Below are 20,480 nucleotides of genomic sequence, written 5' to 3'. Positions count from 1 at the left end.
ACCTTCGCATAAGGTAGAAGATACTATTTTCACGCGGATAGAAATATCTCTCTATAAATACCCGTGCTGGAGGGTCGACAAATTTTTCAACGCGCATTTCTCAAAACCGCAACTGTATAAGAGAAACGCGCTTTCTTAAAGGAGACTGGATTTCTTTCACAAAAATTTATTACACGTAACCATGAACTTTTTGGGAAAATAGTATCTCGAAAGTCGCGTATTCCACCGCGATGCTTTTGCCGCCAATCTTAATCCTGTTTTAATAAGCAAGGCGAGTTTGAAATGTTCTAAGAAATAGAACATAAGAAAGAAAATTGAAACGAGAAATTATACGTATCGACAATGATGCATATTCTCATCAAATTTGAGTAGATAATTTTTGAATCGATAAAATTAACGAATACATTAAAATTGTCATTATCGATCAAGCTATAACCGACGAAAAAAAAAACGAAGTGTCTTAATAGTTTATCATTCGTTCGTAATAATTAATACTTCCCAGACTTCGAGTTACTTGTATACGAATCAACTGTAATAAATCTTAAATTCTCTCTGCCGCAAAGAAGCCAGACTTTATTACGAGAAATATCCAAGAAAGTAGATATTTGAGAGAAACGAAAAGAGCAAAAACTAACGATTACTAATCGAGTTATAAATTCCAATTCCTATCTGAATAACAAAAAAAAATCACAAAAAAACAAACACCCTGTATGATTCTCTGTGGGATAAATAAAAATTGACTGGAATCTACCATGGAACAATAATTGACGAAACAGTGCCAGGTGTATCGTTCCTTTGACACGTAATTCCTTATACCAATATCAATTTTCGAAAGCAGGGCGATCCATTTTCCAATAGCAGAGCGTGCCTAGCTAACAACGTTTCATCGGTAACCCGTCAGAGATTGGGAATTTCCGTGTAGCCATTAGAACTGGTTTCATCGCGGCGGTGATCCGAGCTGTCCAGCTAGCACACGGTAAAGTTCCTGGCGTAAAACGCTCTAATCCAGCGTCGAGCACGTGGCTGCGTCCGATTAATCACTCTATTACGTTAATCCGTCGCCGTTATTTATCTCACGGGATGTAACGGCCACGCATAATGCCGGAATCCTGCGACGTAACGCGACTGATAATTGAAACGTTAGCGATTCGGCGTGACGCGTGAAAGTCGATACGCGTCGACAATACGCTTGACGCGTTTTGTCGCGAAAAACGAATTTTGTCGGTGGCGATATGAAACGAAGAACACCGGTAACAGGTCTGACTGGACCGAGTCGAAAGTGGGAAATTTCGTTGTTTATTTTTTTTAGAGTAGCGTTAGATTTTTCTACGAGATTATTTAAAGTTCTTTCTATTTTTGTCTTTTTTTGTTTACGATAATGAATGCAATTATATAATAATACACTATATAATAGTTTGTACTGTAGACGTTATAGTGCGGATTTCAGGTTAAAAAAATTTAGCATCGCTTTCGTAAGGATTTAGTGGGATTTGAAAACTTTGTGTTATGTCGTTCGATAATGTTTGGAGTATACGTTAGGAGAAATTGACGGAGGGGGCAGTGGGAAACGTTTTGGAATTTTAAAAAATTATAATGTCATTTTGTAGAAACTATTTGGGATTTAATTGGAATTCGAGGAGACGGTGATTAATTGAACCGAAGGATATATAAATTATCTGATAATATTTGGAACGTACACTAAAGGAGGTTGATCTAAGAAAATGGTTCTACGAACGCGTTACGCTGAATGTGCTACGAATTTGTAAATAAATGCGAAACGGAAGCACGATATATGCACTTTTTTTTTTTGGTAATGTTACGATGAAAGAGAATATCAGGATCGACGAAAAGGATATTAATTAAAACTTTTATGTCGAATTAAATACTTCCGCAAGGTTTCTTCTGAATCACTCGGACGACAAAGGAAACTAAAACTCGATAGTAACGTTAAACGCGATTTCTTTATTACACCGACGATGAGAAGAGAATACGCCAGACGACACTGCAAATAGAAAGCATGCAGTCTGCTAGAGCGTTGCAAATCGAAGTTACGTAACGTCCAAACGTAAAACATCTCGCAGCATTAACAGAGGAGAAAAAGAAATACCAAGAAAGAAATATGTAAAAAGAAACTTCAGTCGTGTAGGAAAGGAAAAAAAGTACGTATATCGGCGCTGTAATCTTCCACTCGATAGCTAGACTACGGATATTCGTGAAAATTCATATATTTATAAAGGCAAATGAAGAAATGGAACCCAAACAGAAATTTGTTTTACCTACTAAACATTATAATAGGCGTTAAACTTTGCATATTTTATGTAACTTTGCGTGTTCTCTCCACATTTGCCCTTTGAAATTTTTCAGAAATGCATAAAAATCCGCAGTCTATCGATAACAAAGATAAAACAAAGATACCTTGACTTTTATATTCTGAAGACAAAAAAAAAAAAAAAAAAGAAAAGAAAAGGAGACGAGGTCAATCTTAAAAGTCCGCCCGTAACACCCGCATTTGCGGAACAATTCATCCCGGCGCGGAGCATCTCCCTTTGAATCGAAGTTTTTTTTTTCATACGAACAATAGTTGCACGCGTCCTCGAGCCGCAAAGGTAAGGCCACGTCGGCCGCTTGACAGGTGACACCCTGTATATTCGTAGAAAACCCTGGGACGTTTTATTTTCGTAGACACGTGCGATGAATGCGGCCGGTGGAAGAAGATAGTCAAAGTTACATAATGCAGAAGACAATTTTCATTATAACCATCGTCAAGGATTTCCTCCGCTGCACGATCTTGGCAAATTTGTTAGTTTCCTCTCTTTTTTTTTATGACACGAACCTTGTATCTTATCGTTGCTTCTTCTGTCACCTAGAATGAACTATCAGTTGCTTTCGTAATTACTATATGCAAGAACAAATACTTGTTGAAATAAAAAAGCGCGATGCAGGAGAAAAATACGGAAGATTAATAATTGTGGTATATCATACTCCATCACAGCGTCAGCAGGTTAAAAGATTTCTATATGAATTGTTCAGAAGCCACATTAATCACCTTCATAAATTGAAAAGTACAGAAAACCGATGATGTTATAAACGCTGTCTTTTAAGTATATTTTAGAATTTATCACCATTTATCTCATCTCTTTCGACCAATCAACTTATGCAAGCGTATCGTTTGTCCCATGAGAATTAAATCTTAATAATGAGAATTAAATACGCAATGAAATGAAGAAATGAATGAAAAGTGGAATCGTGATCAGCTTGGCTTCCTAGTGGCTCGTATATCGTTATACCATCGACTGTATCGTGTGCTGGACAATAATCGAACTCCAAACGTTACCAACTAAAGCAGTACACGCTATGAATTCCCTTCGTTAGAGCAATGAAAAACGCGCAGCCAAAAGTATGCATATTTATACTGTGTCGAAACCGCTAAATATAAAACAAACATCGAAACGAAGAAAATTCACGAAAATCCGCTATGCTTGCTACCTAAAAATTCTACTGGTGGTAAAACAAGCGGCGTCTAAAAATCACCGTGTAAAAGATTCAAAAGCGAATAACCAGCGAATTCGAACGAGTCACGCGAAGCGCAAATTCGATTCACCTTGTGGCTAACCACTATCGTAAAAATTTATTTTCACACGCGCCGATACAACCGATAAACTAAACGAACGTGCGGAAACAGAGAGGTACGATGAACATGCATGACTTATGATAAATCATCGACAACTCGTTAAAATCTTTATGGATGTTATTTCGTTGTATATTTCATTAGTTCTTACGTAATAACTTTTCGTTGACTCAAACGATCTTACCGTAAGGTTTAGATCCATTCGTTTTCTCGTTCATGAGAACACTTTTTCTTGCTCAGCCTCCAAGTGCACGATAGTTTCTCGTTCCTTCGCTGTTATATCAAAAGCTAATGCTGTCGCATAATATACAACGACATTTCGTTACTCTATGTACGCCTGGAGATTGAATTTTAAGACGTCGAAGCTCGGCTAACCCAGATAATAATCCTACCTCACTCGTAGAATCGACAAAACAAGTGCATCGAGGATAACCACCCCGCGTCTCGAGTTATTAGTGCGAGGGTGTGCGAAGTCCTGCGGTGGAAAGAGAGATGGGACCAAGAGAGAGACTTTAATTACCGGCGGGTGAATTCGCAACCGGACGCACCCACGGGGCAGATTACCCCGGTAATATTACCGAGTTTTATTGCGGAGAGAGAAAAGTCGAGGTCTGAATGCGGCATGACTCACGGCACACTCATCTGGCACCGATGTTTCTGCTCTTATTGCAGCCCCTCGTCACTCCCTTGCCCTCACCACCCCCGACTGTGTCATTCCTGTTTCTCTTCCACGCCGACTTTCACCCTTCGTCTTCCCCTTCTTTTTCTCCGTACTCTTCTACAGTTTGCTCCCGAAAACATTTCAACTCTCGCCATAGGAAATTTTTGATGTGCGTGTATCGCAGTACAAAACACGTGGAAATTTTATTAACGCTGTAACGAAACGCGCTGTCACGATCATTGTGTCGATAAAATTTGGAACACATGTGAAAGCGTACATAGAAGTTAAAAATATCTATCGCAAACGTACGTTTCGTAAAAATATTCATCTGCAACAAGAACAGCTGTCTTAAACGTTAAATAATCCAACAGACAATAAACAACAAAATTAAAAAAACTGACTTAGGCTTATCGGTGCAATTGATAATTGTCTTGACTATTTCGATACTTTTGCGATCAGGTTTCGCATTAGTCTGAAACGTAACCAGTACGATCGCAATAATCGAACCTCGTTGCAGTTCCAATGAAATTTCAAAATCTTTTCCGTAACCTACGTATCTAGTTATATTTATATATTTTGTATTGCACGTATTCATCAAATATTTCTACGAGTGTTCGCATACTTTCGTGCGTTACTGTACTCTCGATTCTTCGAAAACCAGCCTGTTTCTTCGTACGCTTCCTTGTCTCACTTCACCCTTCAACGGGAAACCTACCCTTAACCACTGTACCTCTCTTCGTTGCTGTCCGTTTTCAGGTCTCTCCTTCGTTTCACCTCCGTCGTTCCTTCACCCTTTCTCCGGCGATTCTTTCCACCCCCTCGCATCGGTCAGGTGGCTTTTTTCCTCGATGCTCTTCGTTCGTCAGCCAGGATGCGAGAATGAAAAGGCTGACGTTTTTACACGCCTGTCGACGACGATGAAGACTCTGTTTCTCGCTCGATCGGTCTCCATCCACGGTAGTGTCGCGTCGAGATTTAGCTTCGCGAAGGGAAGAAAGGGATGCACGAGAAACTGGCGACGAAATAATTACGCGAAAGGGAGTGACACTGTTCAGTACCGTGGCCGTAATGCGCATTACATATCGCGAATAACGTTCCACAGTGCGTATTTAACGCGCTACGTAGATGTTACGAGTATGATGTGTTAATAACTGGCTTAGCGTCGCGCGTGTACAAAATTTTCCATTCTTCGTGCTGTGCTTTCTCTGGAAAGTTTGATCTTTGATCCCTTTGTAATTGCATTCATAATTTTACGCGAGGAAGAAATACGGTTGATCAATGTTTCTTCTTTTAAGAAGGAACCAACTGTTTAAAGTGGTTTTTAAAGTCTACCGCGCAAAACGTACGTATTAAGCAATTCGTAAGTAACTTTGTACGTAAGACAAATTGTGCCTTAAATTTTAAGTTTAATCTAGTAGCATTTTTAAGTACGAAGCATTAAATAAGGAATTCCTTCTCGGATATGTACCGTTACACGCGGAAAGTTAATTGAATTTTAAAAGTAGATTTTAACAGGCCATTTTATATTTTCTGCGAGTTTTTAAGCTAATTGGACTTTACTAAACTAGGATTTTATTAAAACGAAGGTACTACTAGTTGCTTGTTTTCTACGAGTATAACCTTCCCTCTAAATACTCTTAATAAGTTTAATTCAATATTTAACAATACGTACAACTGTATTCGTGAAAGCCACGCATAAAATCGTAATTAATCGTAACTGAACTTCATGAAGGATCCACTTGTCTGAATAATTCCGAATAAATAAATCTCGCTAATAATATATTGTATCAGACGATCCGACAAAAGATATAATGGGGAACGCGGAAGCCAGTAAGTACGAAACTCCATTTAGAGACTAAAATTATTCTTATTAAAAAAAAATTCCACCCATCCCCTTCTCGAGGAAGGAATTCAATAATATTCTACCGCCGTGAAATTGAATAATATTCCACGGAACGACAATGAAATAATTATTACTCCCATGAAACGGTTACTCGAGATGAAATGTTTGGCAAGCGACACGCGTGTCCATTTGGAAGGGATTACACGAGCGTTTATCCACAGCTCCGCGACACTCGACGTCCGTTAGTCAAGCTGCCACCCCTTTTCGTAAACCCTCCGAGGGGCGGCCCGGTAATCTGTCCTGTATTCAACTCGCGCCCCCATTTCAATCCCCCGTACCAGCTTATGTATAACAAACCCCCAGCCCCGTTGCTGCCTTGAACACATATCGTTTCGCCTCGCGGTTTCGCGACTAAGGGGAACCAAGAACGGTGAACGAGGGTGAGAATGCGAGTTCGAGCAGCGTTGATTTTAATATACGAATACGATGAACGTAATGTTAATGGTTGACTTCTAGAAAATCAGTTATTTAAAGTTCCGTTTGGCGTATATTATAACGAGGAATGAAAATTGATTTTTCTTTTTTTTTTTTTTTTTTTTTTTTTTTGTAATTTGATTAAACCTGTAATAGACACGTTCTTGGTGTAAACTTGGGCATGCTCGATATCGTAAACGTTTTATTTGGTTTGACCATTTGTCTTCGTAGATTGGAGATATTTTATGCCGAGGTATGTGGACGGAGTGTTTTAATAAAAAAATAGTAGGAAATTTAAGAGGTACTTTCACGAATTAAAATAAAATAGAAGCGAAGGAAGAGAAATCGCGTTCGCAGGAAATAAACAGAGTGTCCAATGCAATTTTTTGTGTTGCGTTATAAGAGCATTCTTTAAACTTCATATCTATTTTTGTACCTAATTGCGCTCTTTTTGTGATTACGAGGAAGATTGAATTATTTTATACTGACAAACCGAAGAATAATTTATGCGTTCACGGGTTAATTTTCAAAGTCGATTAAATTAAGGTAGAAAGAAGACGGAGCAAACTGGAATATAAAAATGTCGGAAGAAGAATCCTCGCAAGATCCTTTTTCTTTTCTCCTTTTTCTCGCTGATAATAAGGACAGGTTTCTTGTTCGATCCGGATTTCAATTTAAAACAGGTTTTCGGCGCGCGCACCGTGCGAAATTACCATCGACGAAGGACGTTTCGCGATTCGATGCAATTTGTCGTCGATGACGAGCACTTAGGGGACGCGACCCACCGTCCCACTTGTTCCGTTCAATAAAATGTTAATAATCCTGTTTCCATGAACCATCAGCGCGACTCTGTACTCATATCGCTATCGTTTATCCGGTAAATTTAAAAGTACCGTGGCTACAAAAAATATTTCCATATCATTTCATTCATTATAGCATTCACATCGCTAATTGTTAAATTGCTACGCACGATATGTCGTTTCCTTTACCAACTAAAATTTTCGAACTCGATGCAGAATACAAAATTGCACATTTAGGAAAATTATCGGGATCGCGTTTCTAGAATTTATAAATACAAGTTCCTGAAATGGAATTACTGTACATTCTTCGCTGGTAGCATCTCTTAAAGTAATTTATATTAGCTTGTCCGAAAAGTTTCTTTCGTCGTATAAGGAAATAATACAATGTTTTTTGTTTTATATTAGTTTATTGAATTATGCACGAACAATAATAATAAAAATGGAACGAAATGGATCATACCTAATTCAATAAAATAATATAAAACAGAAATTGTAATTTGATTAAACCTGTAATAAACACGTTCTTGGTGCAAACTTGAGCATGATCGATATCGTAGGCGTTTTATTTGCTTTGAACATTTATCTATTATCACTCATCTATTATTATTCATCTATTATGGCTCATTTATTATCAGCTTATGAAACGAAAGAAACTTTTCGGACAACCTAATACGCTAGAAAATTGGCCAGCCGGAATAGAGAAACTTTGAAATTTTAGAACCGCGCATATCTCTTACTCGAAATTTTATGCGACAAAGGGACAGATTCTCGATATTACTATGATAATTGTTTTGTCTTATATTATACACCGATGATAACCAGACGTAAGAAATACGACGTTTGCTATGAAAGTAGGAAATAGTTTAATTTTACGGATTGGTATGTCACGAGGATATGTTCGGTGGATAATCTGCGGTGAATGTATGCGCATTTGTCGAGTCGAGTGAAGAGGCTCTAACGACCTGGCGCAGGAATTTTGTGAAAATCGAGGTCGCGCGTTTCGCCTCCTCGATGAGAAACATCCGTGTCTTTTCAGGTTTTAGAACGATAATGGCTCGTCGGAAAGTTTGATTGTCTTGGAACGTGGCTTGGTTACCGCGCTGCGAGGAATTCGGTACAGGATTCGAAATATATAGGAAGAGGCAGTTCCTATTTTAGACTTTAGGGGTTCGAGGATTTAGGAAATTGGAAATTTAATTTGAAAAGTTGCGAAATACGACATTTTGAAATATCGGTTTGTTGTTTGGCAAGTTGGGAATTTGGCATGTTGACAGTTACAAGTTTGAGAATTAAGAACCACGGAAACGTCACAAGACGTTTTAAGATCCGTGAATCTAGAGATTTATGAATTTTTTAACTTCTTCGTTTAGGCATTCTAGAGCTTCTGAGTGACTGGAAATTGAGAAAATTAGGAAATTCAAAATTCGAGATCCGAGAGTTTAGAGGTTTAGGAAGTGTAAGAATCTAAAAATTCAGGAACTTCAAAACTCGTGGATCTGAGAATTGAACAATTTCTGGACTTATGATTCAGAAGTAGAAGTTCAAAAGTTTCACGATTTAACGATCTGGAAGTTTACAAGATGTCTGAATTTTCAAATCCACGAGCGTAGAAAGTCTAAGATTTGGCAACCTGCGAACTTAAAAACTCGCGAACTTAAGAATCGTCGAATTCTCGTACTAAGTATAATCCGTTTTTGTTTCAGGCCTCAAATACCTTCATTCAGCCAGAATCCTGCACAGGGACATAAAACCAGGGAACTTACTCGTGAACAGTAATTGCGTACTAAAGGTAAGTAAACTAACCGAAACAAAGTGATTAAGCTGGCTAAATCTTCCAAACTTCTTCGCTATCAACGTAAAAAAAATAATAAACGAGAAAATAAGGGAAACCATCGATCTTTCTACGGAATTAATAACGACAAAATTATGAATCTTATTCGCGAGCAGATCTGCGACTTCGGTTTGGCCCGAGTGGAGGAACCCGATCAGAACAAGCACATGACGCAGGAAGTGGTGACGCAGTATTATCGCGCACCGGAAATCCTGATGGGAGCGCGACATTATACCGCAGCCGTGGACGTTTGGAGTGTCGGTTGCATTTTTGGCGAGCTTCTTCGTCGGCGGATACTTTTTCAGGCACAGAGTCCTGTGCAACAGGTTAGTCCTTTAACCATCGATTAACGAATTTCGCTTTCTTCGATGACATTTCATTTGAAAATTGGACGCATTTCTCATACAAATACACGCAAATATCCGTGCCACGAGTGAACGTTTTAAATTCGCCGGTGAATCACCAATTTCTCTTGTAATTCTATGCGAATAAGTTAATTTCATAACGCAAACAATAATTGCAATTTCCTCGATCCTTTGCTATTGTACTTTGCGACGAAACTCTACGAAAATGGAGTGATCTGTCAGGTAAAAGTATGTTCATCCAACAACAATCATCATCGACAAAGTTCTACGACGACAAATGGCGGGAGAATCTTGCCTGTTCTCCGAATATAACGATTTATTTTCTTTCGATACGTGCAAAGTTTCTGCGGCCGGAGTGAAAGTGACGAAGGAAGGAGAAGACCAGGTTCTAAAATCGAGAACATTTTCATTCGCTTTGCAGCTGGAACTGATCACAGAATTGCTGGGCACGCCTACCCTCGAGGACATGAGGTTCGCGTGCGAGGGTGCGAGATCTCACATGCTGAGGCGCGCACCAAAGCCACCCTCGTTGACGGCCCTCTACACCCTTAGCAGCCAGGCGACGCACGAGGCTGTCCATTTGCTCTGCCAGATGCTAGTCTTCGATCCCGTAAGTTTCATCACGCTCAGCTATCGTTACGACATAATGTGCCGACTTTATAGGATTGTAATTTATATGATTGGAATTTCGAGCATAGAATATATCGAGTATAAAGCTTGCTCGTGTAGGTGTACAACTTTATTAGGAAACAGCACTAAACACGACTGGAAGTTGCGAGTACATTTTGCTAACATTTGTACTCGATAAATACGACAGACTTTCTTCAAACGAATGAATCTGTCGTTAAAAATGATAATCGATATACCGGTTGCGAAGAAACTTGGGCGAGGAACTGCGAAAGTTGGTCAACTTCTTTGCAACAACTATTCTAGCTACTACCATGCTGCATGATAGATCGACTCTGAAACTCGTAGTTATGTTTACGAAGAGAGACGTGCAAGTTGCGAGCGAGGATGTGCCCTTATCAACATCCGTGGCGACGCGATAAGTCATCGAACTCCGTCATCGTTCCATTCGAGAAACTTCCAACGGTTCACGAAACTGTACATCGAACGAATTACAACCGACCTTTTCAATTAACAAAATAAGAAACGGCAAAATGTCGAAGAACAAAAAACCGTGAAAAGTTTCGCGTGGCAGTTCGTAAAAAATATTTCGAGCGACGACCGCGACATAGTAAAATTCTCGCGGACATGGTGTTTGTATAATACGAAAGTCGAGATAAAATCTTTACTGTCGACTGTCCAGCTTAAAAAGAAGGAGAAACGCGAAAAGAGAAGAAACGAAAAAGTCAGAAGAAATCGTGTACACTCCGGTTCATAAGCGTTTTACGATACTCGATGTTCTCACACACGCTAAAAACGTGTATTGTATAATTATCGAACGAGATAAAAATTACCGATCGCTTTTCAACTTTATCTCATTTTCTTTAGGCGGATGCGAAAACATTGTCAATTTCGCGCAATGTAGAATATTAAAAATACTTGTGAACGAGAGTGTAGATCGAAACACGTAGCTTTTACAACTGGCAGCCGCCACATTCGTCAGGATTTCGGTAAAACCAACACAGTCTCGGCAGTTATTGGCTTCGTTCGAACGAGATCGGAGCCGTCTTTGTAGGTTGTCGAGTAGTTATTAAAGCACGGGAATACGCCAACGCAGCCTACTTTCCTGAATCTCGTCCTCGAACTCTCGTTTACGTTTAGATCGTTCGTACGACACGCTTAACTTCTGTAAAACCGCGTGTGATCGTTTTAACGCGGTTGATATTAAGACATCAAGCGCTCAGAACGGATTGAATAATGGCCACTCCAGTGGCCATTTTCAGTAACAAACAGAGAATAAAATGGAGGCATGAATAATCGAGATGAAGTTCCAACGTAGCTTTCAGAAGGCGTTAAAACCGTTCCTCTCGTGAAACTGTTGATTCATCGTTCGTAAAACTAAAACTGCGGGGCTATTACCATTTGCGAAACTTTTCGTGGATTTTCGTTCTTTCTACAGCGTTGCTCCGATACTTTTCCGTAATTTTAGATCGTCGTTGTTTAAGAAACAACAGGGAAGCTTGGTTTCGTCGAGGCTTCATTAGAATCTGAAGTTTCTCGAATGGAAAGAAACGAAGGGGGATAAAGATGAAAGTTGAAGGCGGCAGAAGAAATATGTTAACTCTGAGGTTCTTAGTTTCGATTCGCCAAGGACTTTGTTATGTAGAGCGTGTTTCAAAGCGAGAAGGGTGAATTAACGAAAGAACTGAAACTAAGGACAAGGGATTTTCTAACGTAAAATAATGTTTTCGCGCAAACGTTATTCTATTTCTTTGGTCGAGTCCATAACGGTAAATTCGCTAATAAAGATCCGTAATCCGACAACGAATAAGTCAACGGATGAGGAATTTCCATATCGTAGATATTTTCAAATCAATGAAAAGATTCTCCCTTTCTTTAACGCTAGAACTACCGATAGTTAACACGAAGCTATTTCTACCAAGACCAGTGAAAATGTCTGGGCTTTTAAAAAATACGCAATAATGGAATATTTTTATATTTAATGATTTTTTACTTTCTTACGAAAGGAATTTCATGTTATACAGTACATTTTTGGCATTATTAATCCATCTGGGACCATTATCCCTACACGAGGGTTGATACGTTTATAAAATTGTAGAACCAATCTTATCTGCTGCTGTGGTATTTCTAGTGTTAGCATCTAGCGATCTAGCGATCGATCCGGAATTTTCCTGATAACTGATATCGTCATATCGAATGATACGAAGTAAAAATTTGAAAAACGTGTGGGACGTTGTACAAAACGAGGAAACTGGTTAATTGGGGTTCGATAAACAGATTGCAGAATCCTTTTACACTTTGACGAGTACCGGCCATTCCTACTGGTATTGGTATAAGTATCCTTAATACAAAATTATTTTGAGTTTGAGTACATAAAAAACAAAATAAAATTCGTTATATTATTCTTTTAGTTACCGTTGCAAAAGTCATTACATCATTGCGGAAAAAAATATAACACGAAGTAGAAATTTAAAAATAAAATTGTAAAACCAGTCAATTTGACTGATGTGGTAGTTCGAGTGTTAACGAAGAACAATCTCTTCTTTCTTTTCTAAAATCTATTATTCCCATTTTTCTAATCTAAAGCCAATCTACGTGTCCCGATCTGGAAATAACGATGACGTACAAACTTATTAACGATTAACCGGTAATTAGTTAGCGATCTCAGTCGAGCAATCCGTTCGAACAGTGGCCGTAAATTCGTTTTCGTCCCTAACCGTGTTGGAACTCTGGTTTTTCCTACCTCTTGGGAGATTAACACGGTTAACTGTCCCCGTAAATAGCCGGAGTCGGCCGAGATCGATCGTTTTCGAGAGGCGGGCTTCGCGTCGTGTATCGATCGTTCGTTGACCCCGTTCACGAACTTCTCGCAGGACAAGAGGATCACCGTGGTGGATGCACTGGCGCATCCTTATCTGGACGAGGGGAGACTGAGATATCATTCGTGCATGTGCACGTGCTGTTACACGACCAGCGGAGGCTTGAGACAGTACACGGGGGACTTCGAGCCTGCCACGTCTCATCCGTTCGACGATCTCTGGGAACGGAAGCTCACCACCGTGCAGCAAGTGAAAGGTAAGAATCGTACAGATCGAAGAACGTGTACTTTAAAAAACGATACTTCGATATCGAATGATTTTTACACAGATTTCACGTTAAGCTTAAGTCGGAGTTTATTAGGTTGGCGTGTAGGAAGTTTTGTTTTTTGTAAGTTCGAATTTGACAGGTTGATAGCGTTCAATTTTCCTATTAAGATATGGAATCAGAGAAAAGACGTTTGATATGGATTATGTTTACTCGGTGTGTTGAGAAGCTTTATGATAGAATTCGAAACGCATGAACATTTTTATTAAATGTGTGATATTATCGATTATTATTTCATTAGCTATGTATGATATTTTATAGAGACTACGTACAATTAAAATTTGAAAATGGAAGAGAAAATTTCATATACGCCAACCTAATGATTCTAACGAATATAATTTTCTTTTCATGCTGATTTTGTCGTTGAACACGATATGTGAAGCTTCTTCCTGGAAATATATCGATTGGCGAATGATGATTTTTTATAATAACAGACGAAAGATCGTAGTTCGGTGAAACACGAAAATCGGAACATGATCGAACGTAAGAAGAGCGACCTAGATTATATCGGATTCACGAGACAGAGTATCTGAGGGATGTAGTTGAAAAGCTGCCACGCCAGGAACAATTGGTAGATAGGATATTGTCCGATTTTGGCGGAGAATATCGCTAAAAGTAGATTTTCATGGTCGCTTTTTTGATATTTTCTAGAAAAAAGTGTGTCCTACTCTACCAGCTCTGAGGTCTGTTTCTTCGCTCGACGATGATTTTATAGAGATCTTTCGCCAACTATCTAAGACGCTCCCTATCGCCATCGAAGTAAACTAGAAAATCGGAACGAATAGCCACCTAAAACTCTCGATACCAAGTTCCTCCGTAAAACAGAAAAACAAATTTATTTTCCCACCGTTCAGCAACTTTGGATCAACATCGAGCGAAGAAACTTTGCGCCGCAGGGTAACAGAGATTCAATAACGCGAATCGATTTCTCGAAGGGTGCTAATAAACCGTACCGTAACCCACGAAGCTCGTGAATTTTCCACGGTATAGAATTCCACGATTTTCAGACAGTTGCACCCACCCATCGAACCAACGTTCCAAATTACTCGACGCTCTCGTACGCTTATTTTTAGGGTTGTAGTTTTTAGTGTCAGATTCAGCTTTCACGCCGGATTCACGCGTCACGTTTAAATTAGACAATGAATAAGAAAAAGTAATTGCAATTCCTCTCTACGTATTATATGATAACCGAATTTATGAATACTAGTAACTTGTATTAGTACCAATAGTTACGTGAGTGTAGTATTTTATCGACCATATCGATTTAATTTTGCGCTATAGTGACTCGTATAACTGATAACCGTATTCGTGGACCGATAACGAGCTACTCTCAACGATTGCTAATAAAGCGCGGAAACGAGCGAAGAATTATTATCGAAAGGGTGGATTTTCCGAGCAGCTCGCGCGACACGACACCGTATTAATCGCGGGTTTTCAGCTGGAGAGAAAAATGCATCGGTGTGACTCACGCTGGATTATTAATAGTAAACGTCTTGGACACGTGGCTGGAACCGTACGCGGAACAACGATGCGATAGACTGTTGCGTGCGTTCGCGAATACGACCGCGATAAATCATCGTTTATCAGTGGGGGTCCGACTAGTTATCGCAGCAGACTTTCTTCCAAAGTAATCGTCGGAGAAACTGGGTCTAATATCGCGGTTAAAAATTGCACGCCATTCGTTCGTTAGGCTGACTGAAGGGGCTACTTCGGCGTGAATTGTGTATCCCCTTCGAGAAACTTATTTTCCAGATGTCTTAGGGTGCTTAAAACTCTGATATTCAAAGATATTTAATATTTAAATTTCTCCTTAATCTCTTACTTTATGAGTCTTTCTATTATTCCACGTGTTGCCATTTGCATTTATCGTCTTAACATGCTGTCGGATGGAAAATGATATAGTACGAGTAATTTGTATTCAGAAATCTTCTAGCGAGCTTGTAATATGAAATTAAACTCGGAATTGACGTTCAAATTGGTTAGAGGTATACGTATTTATCTTTATCGTACTTGCATCGATGAAAAATATCCTTTATACTCGACCGTTCTATAAAACTTCTTTTCTTTTTAAGTTTGTTAGAAATACGCTTCATCTTTGTCGTGTTTAGATAGATATACAATACACGAGATCAAATTTCTTTTGTGAATTCTCAAATGTTTTTTAATCTCTAAATTGTTATATAGCTTTACGAGAAATTTTTACATTCCAATGAATTTTAAATCCATAGAAAAGGGGTCTCCTCTTTGCCTCGTTTAAAAATCTCCTAGATTTTTCGTAATCTTGCATTTTTATAAATTTCATCTTCGTAATACGTACGTAGAATAAAACGTACAATTGTATATTAGATTTATATGGTCCCATAAGAAATTATTCCCGTTTGGATACATGCTACCGTACATTTTTTAAAATATAGCGCCTTTGTTCGATCTATAAACGCCAACAGAGGCACGAATTCGCATTAAATTACGCCTATTGAGCTCGCGCCACATAATAAACTCGTACAATTATCGTAGACGGCGCGTCTAACGCGTTTGATTTCGCATTCGAGTTTGTCATACGACAGGCATGCGATGCTCGTAACGAGTAATCGCGTTTGTCGAGTTGTTCCGACTGGAACAGTCGCGGACGGCTGCACGTGTCCAAGAAAGGTGTCGTAAGACGAAACGCGCGAATCGTGTAGCTACGAACAAAGAAGTTCTCGATGGATGCCAGAACGCTTTCTGGAAAGTTTGTAATTTTGTATTTTATTTGTTATTATCGTCCGCACACGAAGAGCTGGTTGAGTGTTAATGTTCGTCGTATTATCCTAATTGTAGTGGTGCATGTAGATATAGAACATTTAGAAACATATCGTGGACTGAGAATTCTATTGCGAAGAATATTTTGTAATTTCAAAGAAGGTCGGAAATGTTCTACAGAAACGCAAATGTAAGAACAAATTTTCAGTAAATCGAATAGTTTCAGAAAAATTCCAATTGTAAGGTGATGTAGAACTGGGAAGGAGCTTTTATAAACTTCTATAGGACCACGAATACGGAAAGAAAAGTAACTGAGAAAGCTATAAAAAGCGTGTCCATTAAATTCTGCCTCTTCTTCTATCGAATTGAGGAGTTGAAGAACTAAACGAAGCTTCTATCTCTTCTTCGCGTGCATACATCGTTCGCAATTTCGACTGCTCGATTCATCGATATCATCATTCGCCAACGAGATATTTCCAGGCACGTGTCGCAGCACGAGTAAACTGTGCGCGTGACAACGCGCAATAAAGCGTAAAACGTTCGATCGACGATTCCCATCGATTGGACACCCTGAAAGGTTCGCGAGGAACGTGGTCCCTTGAGCGAAACGAGAACCTAGACCGCTTCGATCCACCTTCGTATTCGCCTTCCTAATTTCCAGGACTGTCGAGATACAGAACCCAGAATTCACTCGACGATCCGACGTTGTCTGTTTCAGAGGAAATGCACAAATTTATAGCGGAACAGCTGAACACGTCGCGCGTGCCGCTCTGCATAAATCCGCAGTCCGCGGCGTTCAAGAGCTTCGCAAGGTAAGCCGTAGGTGGCGAATCGTCCAGATTATAAAACGATCGATTATAACAAAAGGAAATATAAAGAAAAGCAGGGTACGACTCTATGTTGGTTAGGATATAGGAGAAAAGGAATACCAAGTTTCGGCTTGGTTAATAGGGAAAGATTTAAGATAAGAACGAGGAGACCGGGTCCTCGAGAATCGAAGAGCCTCCTTTCACTGAATTTTTCCCTACCCTCGATATCACCAGTGTCCACCGAATCCTTTCTCCTTTGAACGACCAATTATATTAAAAAGCCAAGACCAATTCGAATTTCGCGCAGGGTTAGAAAGGAAACAAAGAAAATAAGTGAATAAACAAGAAAATGCAGAGGATCGAGGGAGGTTGGGTGGGTGGGCGGGCAGGGGGAGAGGCGTGTGCGCGTGGAAAAAAGGAGAGAAAGGGTTAGCGGAGGGGTACACACCCGTGTATATACCGTGTGTTGCCTCCCCTTCCCCACCCGTCGAAGTCGATGCGGTAAGAACAAGCCGGATTAAAATAAAAGGCAAAAAAAAAAAAAGAAAGTGGAAAGGAAAAGAGGACAAAAGAGAAAGAGGGAAAGAATGAAAGAAGAAGAGAAAAAAGGCAGCGGAGCGGGCACAAGGGCGTATCGTAGACGGAAATTAAAAACCGTGAAGAATGAGAAAGAGAGAAGAAAGATTGGAAAAAGAGAGCTGATGGGGTGGTAAAGGGATGGTAAAGGGGTGGAGAGAGAGAGAGAGGGTCGAGGCGAAACGATCGAAACGAGCCAGGAGAGAACGATCTTTTGTCCCTCGACGACCCTTCCTCGTCGACGTCCTTTTGCCGTTTTGGCCCTCGGTAACCAACCAAAAACTCCGGCCAGTTCTTCCACTGCTTTCGTTAGTACTGGGAAACGATTAAGAAATTAACCCCCGCGTTTTGTCGCGTTGTCTTTCTGTCGTAATTGTTCCTTTTTGCTGTGTATATATGTATACACACATATATATATGTACATATATATGTGTATATATATATATACGCAGATGTAGCCATGTATACGTTCTATGCCGTGAAAGTATCAGTAAAACGATCGAACACATTATCGGCGCCATCTGTCCCGATACGCAGAGAAAGAAAGAAATGTCGAGCGGAAGAAGAAAATACGAAAAAAGGAGTTGAACCCACCACCCCTGCTCTCACCGCAATTCTACAAAAGACACGGAGAAATAGAAAGTAAGAACGAAATTTTAAGATAAAAGAGGCTACCATGAGAAAAAAGAAAGAGTCGTCAAAGTCAAATGTAAAAGAGGGTCGAAAAGAAAGACTTGTAACGTGCTTAGAAGTTACGATAGATGCAATTAATACCCTAGTCCCTTAAGAAAGTAAAAATGAACGAATACAAAAAAAAAAGAAAAAAAGTTAGAAAAAAAATTCATTCTTTCTTTTCATATGTGATCTTGAAGTGTGTAACATTATTTCTCGTGTTGCTTACTGCCGTCAAGTTAGAGCAAGCCGATCGCCGACCCAGCGCCCTACGCCGCGTATACGTACACGTTACTACCACTACCAGTACCGAATCAGCTATCTACCACTGTCAGCTACTATCGACTACTACCGCTATCGTCTACCACTACTACTACTACCGCTACTACCACTACTACTACCACTACTACTACCAATCGTGTTACGTCTCCTCCTGAACGAACCGAACGAACAGAGAGTCAGCTCTAGGCGGCGTGACCTCGCTCGCTGAGGTACTTGAACAAACCATTTTACCAAGCATATCTTTTTTGCATTTTCTGTTTCTTACTTATTATCATATATCTATTCGTCTTTTGTTTCCCAATTACGACCATTTCGACCTCCTTTTTCTTATTTCTTCTATTGTATATTTCTTCTCACTCGTTTTTCTTCGTCAGTTTTTCGTTCCATCCTCCTTGATCAACGTATCGTTATATAGTATAATATTATATTCGTCGTACTGTTTTTAACTCTCGCCTTGCTTCTTACGTATACTTTCTTTTCTCTTTTCTTTCTTCTTTTAATTACATAGAGACTTCTGTATGATTGATACTGTGTATATAATAATATGCAAATATATATATATATATGTATATGTACATATATATGTATATGTTGATGAAGTGAGTTTAAGGAATGTAGTCGAATAGCAGGTTAATACGTAGGTGTATTATGGATATGTATATATATATATGAGTGTATATATATATATATATATATGTATGGTGGATCCTCGTGAGACACACGTTGCCGGATGCACGCCAGCGACCAGCTCCGCTCGACCGACTTCCGATCCGCGCCTGACACGATTCGAGAAGCCTTCGCTGGCTACTTGGAATCGTAAATCTCCTATAATTCAGTTTGCTCTCTTCCCTATTGGCCTGTTCCTCGAAGATTTGCTAATTTTATCGATCGTTCGATCGATCGATCGATCGACTCGCTCCCAATTTCCAACGCGTTTAAACCACGTTAACGTTTGCTTTCAAAGAAATGGAATTAACCTTTTCATAGGCGGTGGAAATTATTTTTCACTGTAATTAGAGTCACGCGCGTGAGTAATGTGAAAATATATTCACGTTTATAGAGAGTGCAGCCTTTATTGAACATTAATTTAATAAAATATTGCCGATATGACCGGTGGGAACATTTGCATGCTACTTGAAAGCGATGCTGTAGGAAAGAAATAAATTGATTTTAGTAAAATATAATAATCGTCTATTTAATAAGTTTTCTATCGAAATTTCCTTTTTCACGGAAATTTAAGATTAATAGCCAAAGCTCAGAGATCGAACGTTAGTACTCAAAGTTCGGAAAGTTAATATAAATCGACAAATTAACAAATTGTTAATCTCCCATCGAAATTTTACGCAATCTTCGATATGAATTTTTGGCAAAGCGTATGAATAAACCTGTTTTCCAAGTATCTTTCATCTTTCAACGACTCTAACGTTATATTTGTGGAAGGATTGACAGCGCGAAATTGCTTATTAAGAAATTCGAGGAAAGTAATGGGAAACGAAGTGCAAAAAGCGATGTCTTCTCCTTTCTTCGAGAGGGAATTCTTCACGTTCCCTGGTGCGTGCGTACAACGTTTTTTTCAGACGTTTAAATGGCCTCTTAGAGTAACCAGTTATACATAGCAGGGCGACACTCGACGCCTCCACTTCTAAATACCGCGATAAAGATAAAGAGGCGCGGATGCCTCCCCGAGGAGGAATTCAACCGCCTTTCGTCGACGTTCCGTCGTAGGAACGCGACGAGCTCTGCTAATTAACGGCAGTTTGGCGTACGAGCAATTAACGAAAGCTTTAAATCGGGTCGAAACGATACGCGTAGAAAATCTCGAACGATGGTATTTCCTTCCATGTAATCGTTCAGATACTAACAGATAAGATTAAACGTTTTGCTTCTGAACTTAGCTCGACGATCTTCGAGGAACACGTACTTTAATATTATTACGTTGTATTATATTATATATCATAATATAAAAGTAATAAGATAAATAAAAAAAGGACGAATGTATGTCAACGACTCGTTATGAGAATTGTCCTAT

At 39.4% G+C, this 20,480-nt stretch overlaps 1 protein-coding gene across 2 annotated transcripts in view; it reads left to right on the top strand.

The window, feature by feature from the left end:
* Positions 1 to 20,480, top strand: part of LOC117235503 (serine/threonine-protein kinase NLK) — a 230,844-nt gene that overhangs the window by 191,367 nt on the left and 18,997 nt on the right. The window contains exons 5-10 of one of the 2 annotated variants that reach the window (XM_033497601.1): positions 9,110 to 9,195; positions 9,354 to 9,563; positions 10,024 to 10,212; positions 13,103 to 13,304; positions 16,831 to 16,924; positions 18,409 to 18,660. In XM_033497601.1, coding sequence (XP_033353492.1) covers positions 9,110 to 9,195; positions 9,354 to 9,563; positions 10,024 to 10,212; positions 13,103 to 13,304; positions 16,831 to 16,924; positions 18,409 to 18,412 — 785 coding nt within the window. In that variant the 3' untranslated portion in view covers positions 18,413 to 18,660. The remainder of the gene's footprint in view (positions 1 to 9,109; positions 9,196 to 9,353; positions 9,564 to 10,023; positions 10,213 to 13,102; positions 13,305 to 16,830; positions 16,925 to 18,408; positions 18,661 to 20,480) is intronic. The other variant, XM_033497600.1, reaches the window with a different exon arrangement.

This window comes from Bombus vosnesenskii, unplaced genomic scaffold (assembly GCF_011952255.1).
Source record: "Bombus vosnesenskii isolate JDL3184/JDL3185 unplaced genomic scaffold, Bvos_JDL3184-5_v1.1 scf7180000013316, whole genome shotgun sequence".
Taxonomy (NCBI): Eukaryota; Metazoa; Arthropoda; class Insecta; order Hymenoptera; family Apidae; genus Bombus; species Bombus vosnesenskii.
Note: the sequence above shows the minus strand (reverse complement) of the source record. Positions and strands in the feature narration are given on the sequence as shown.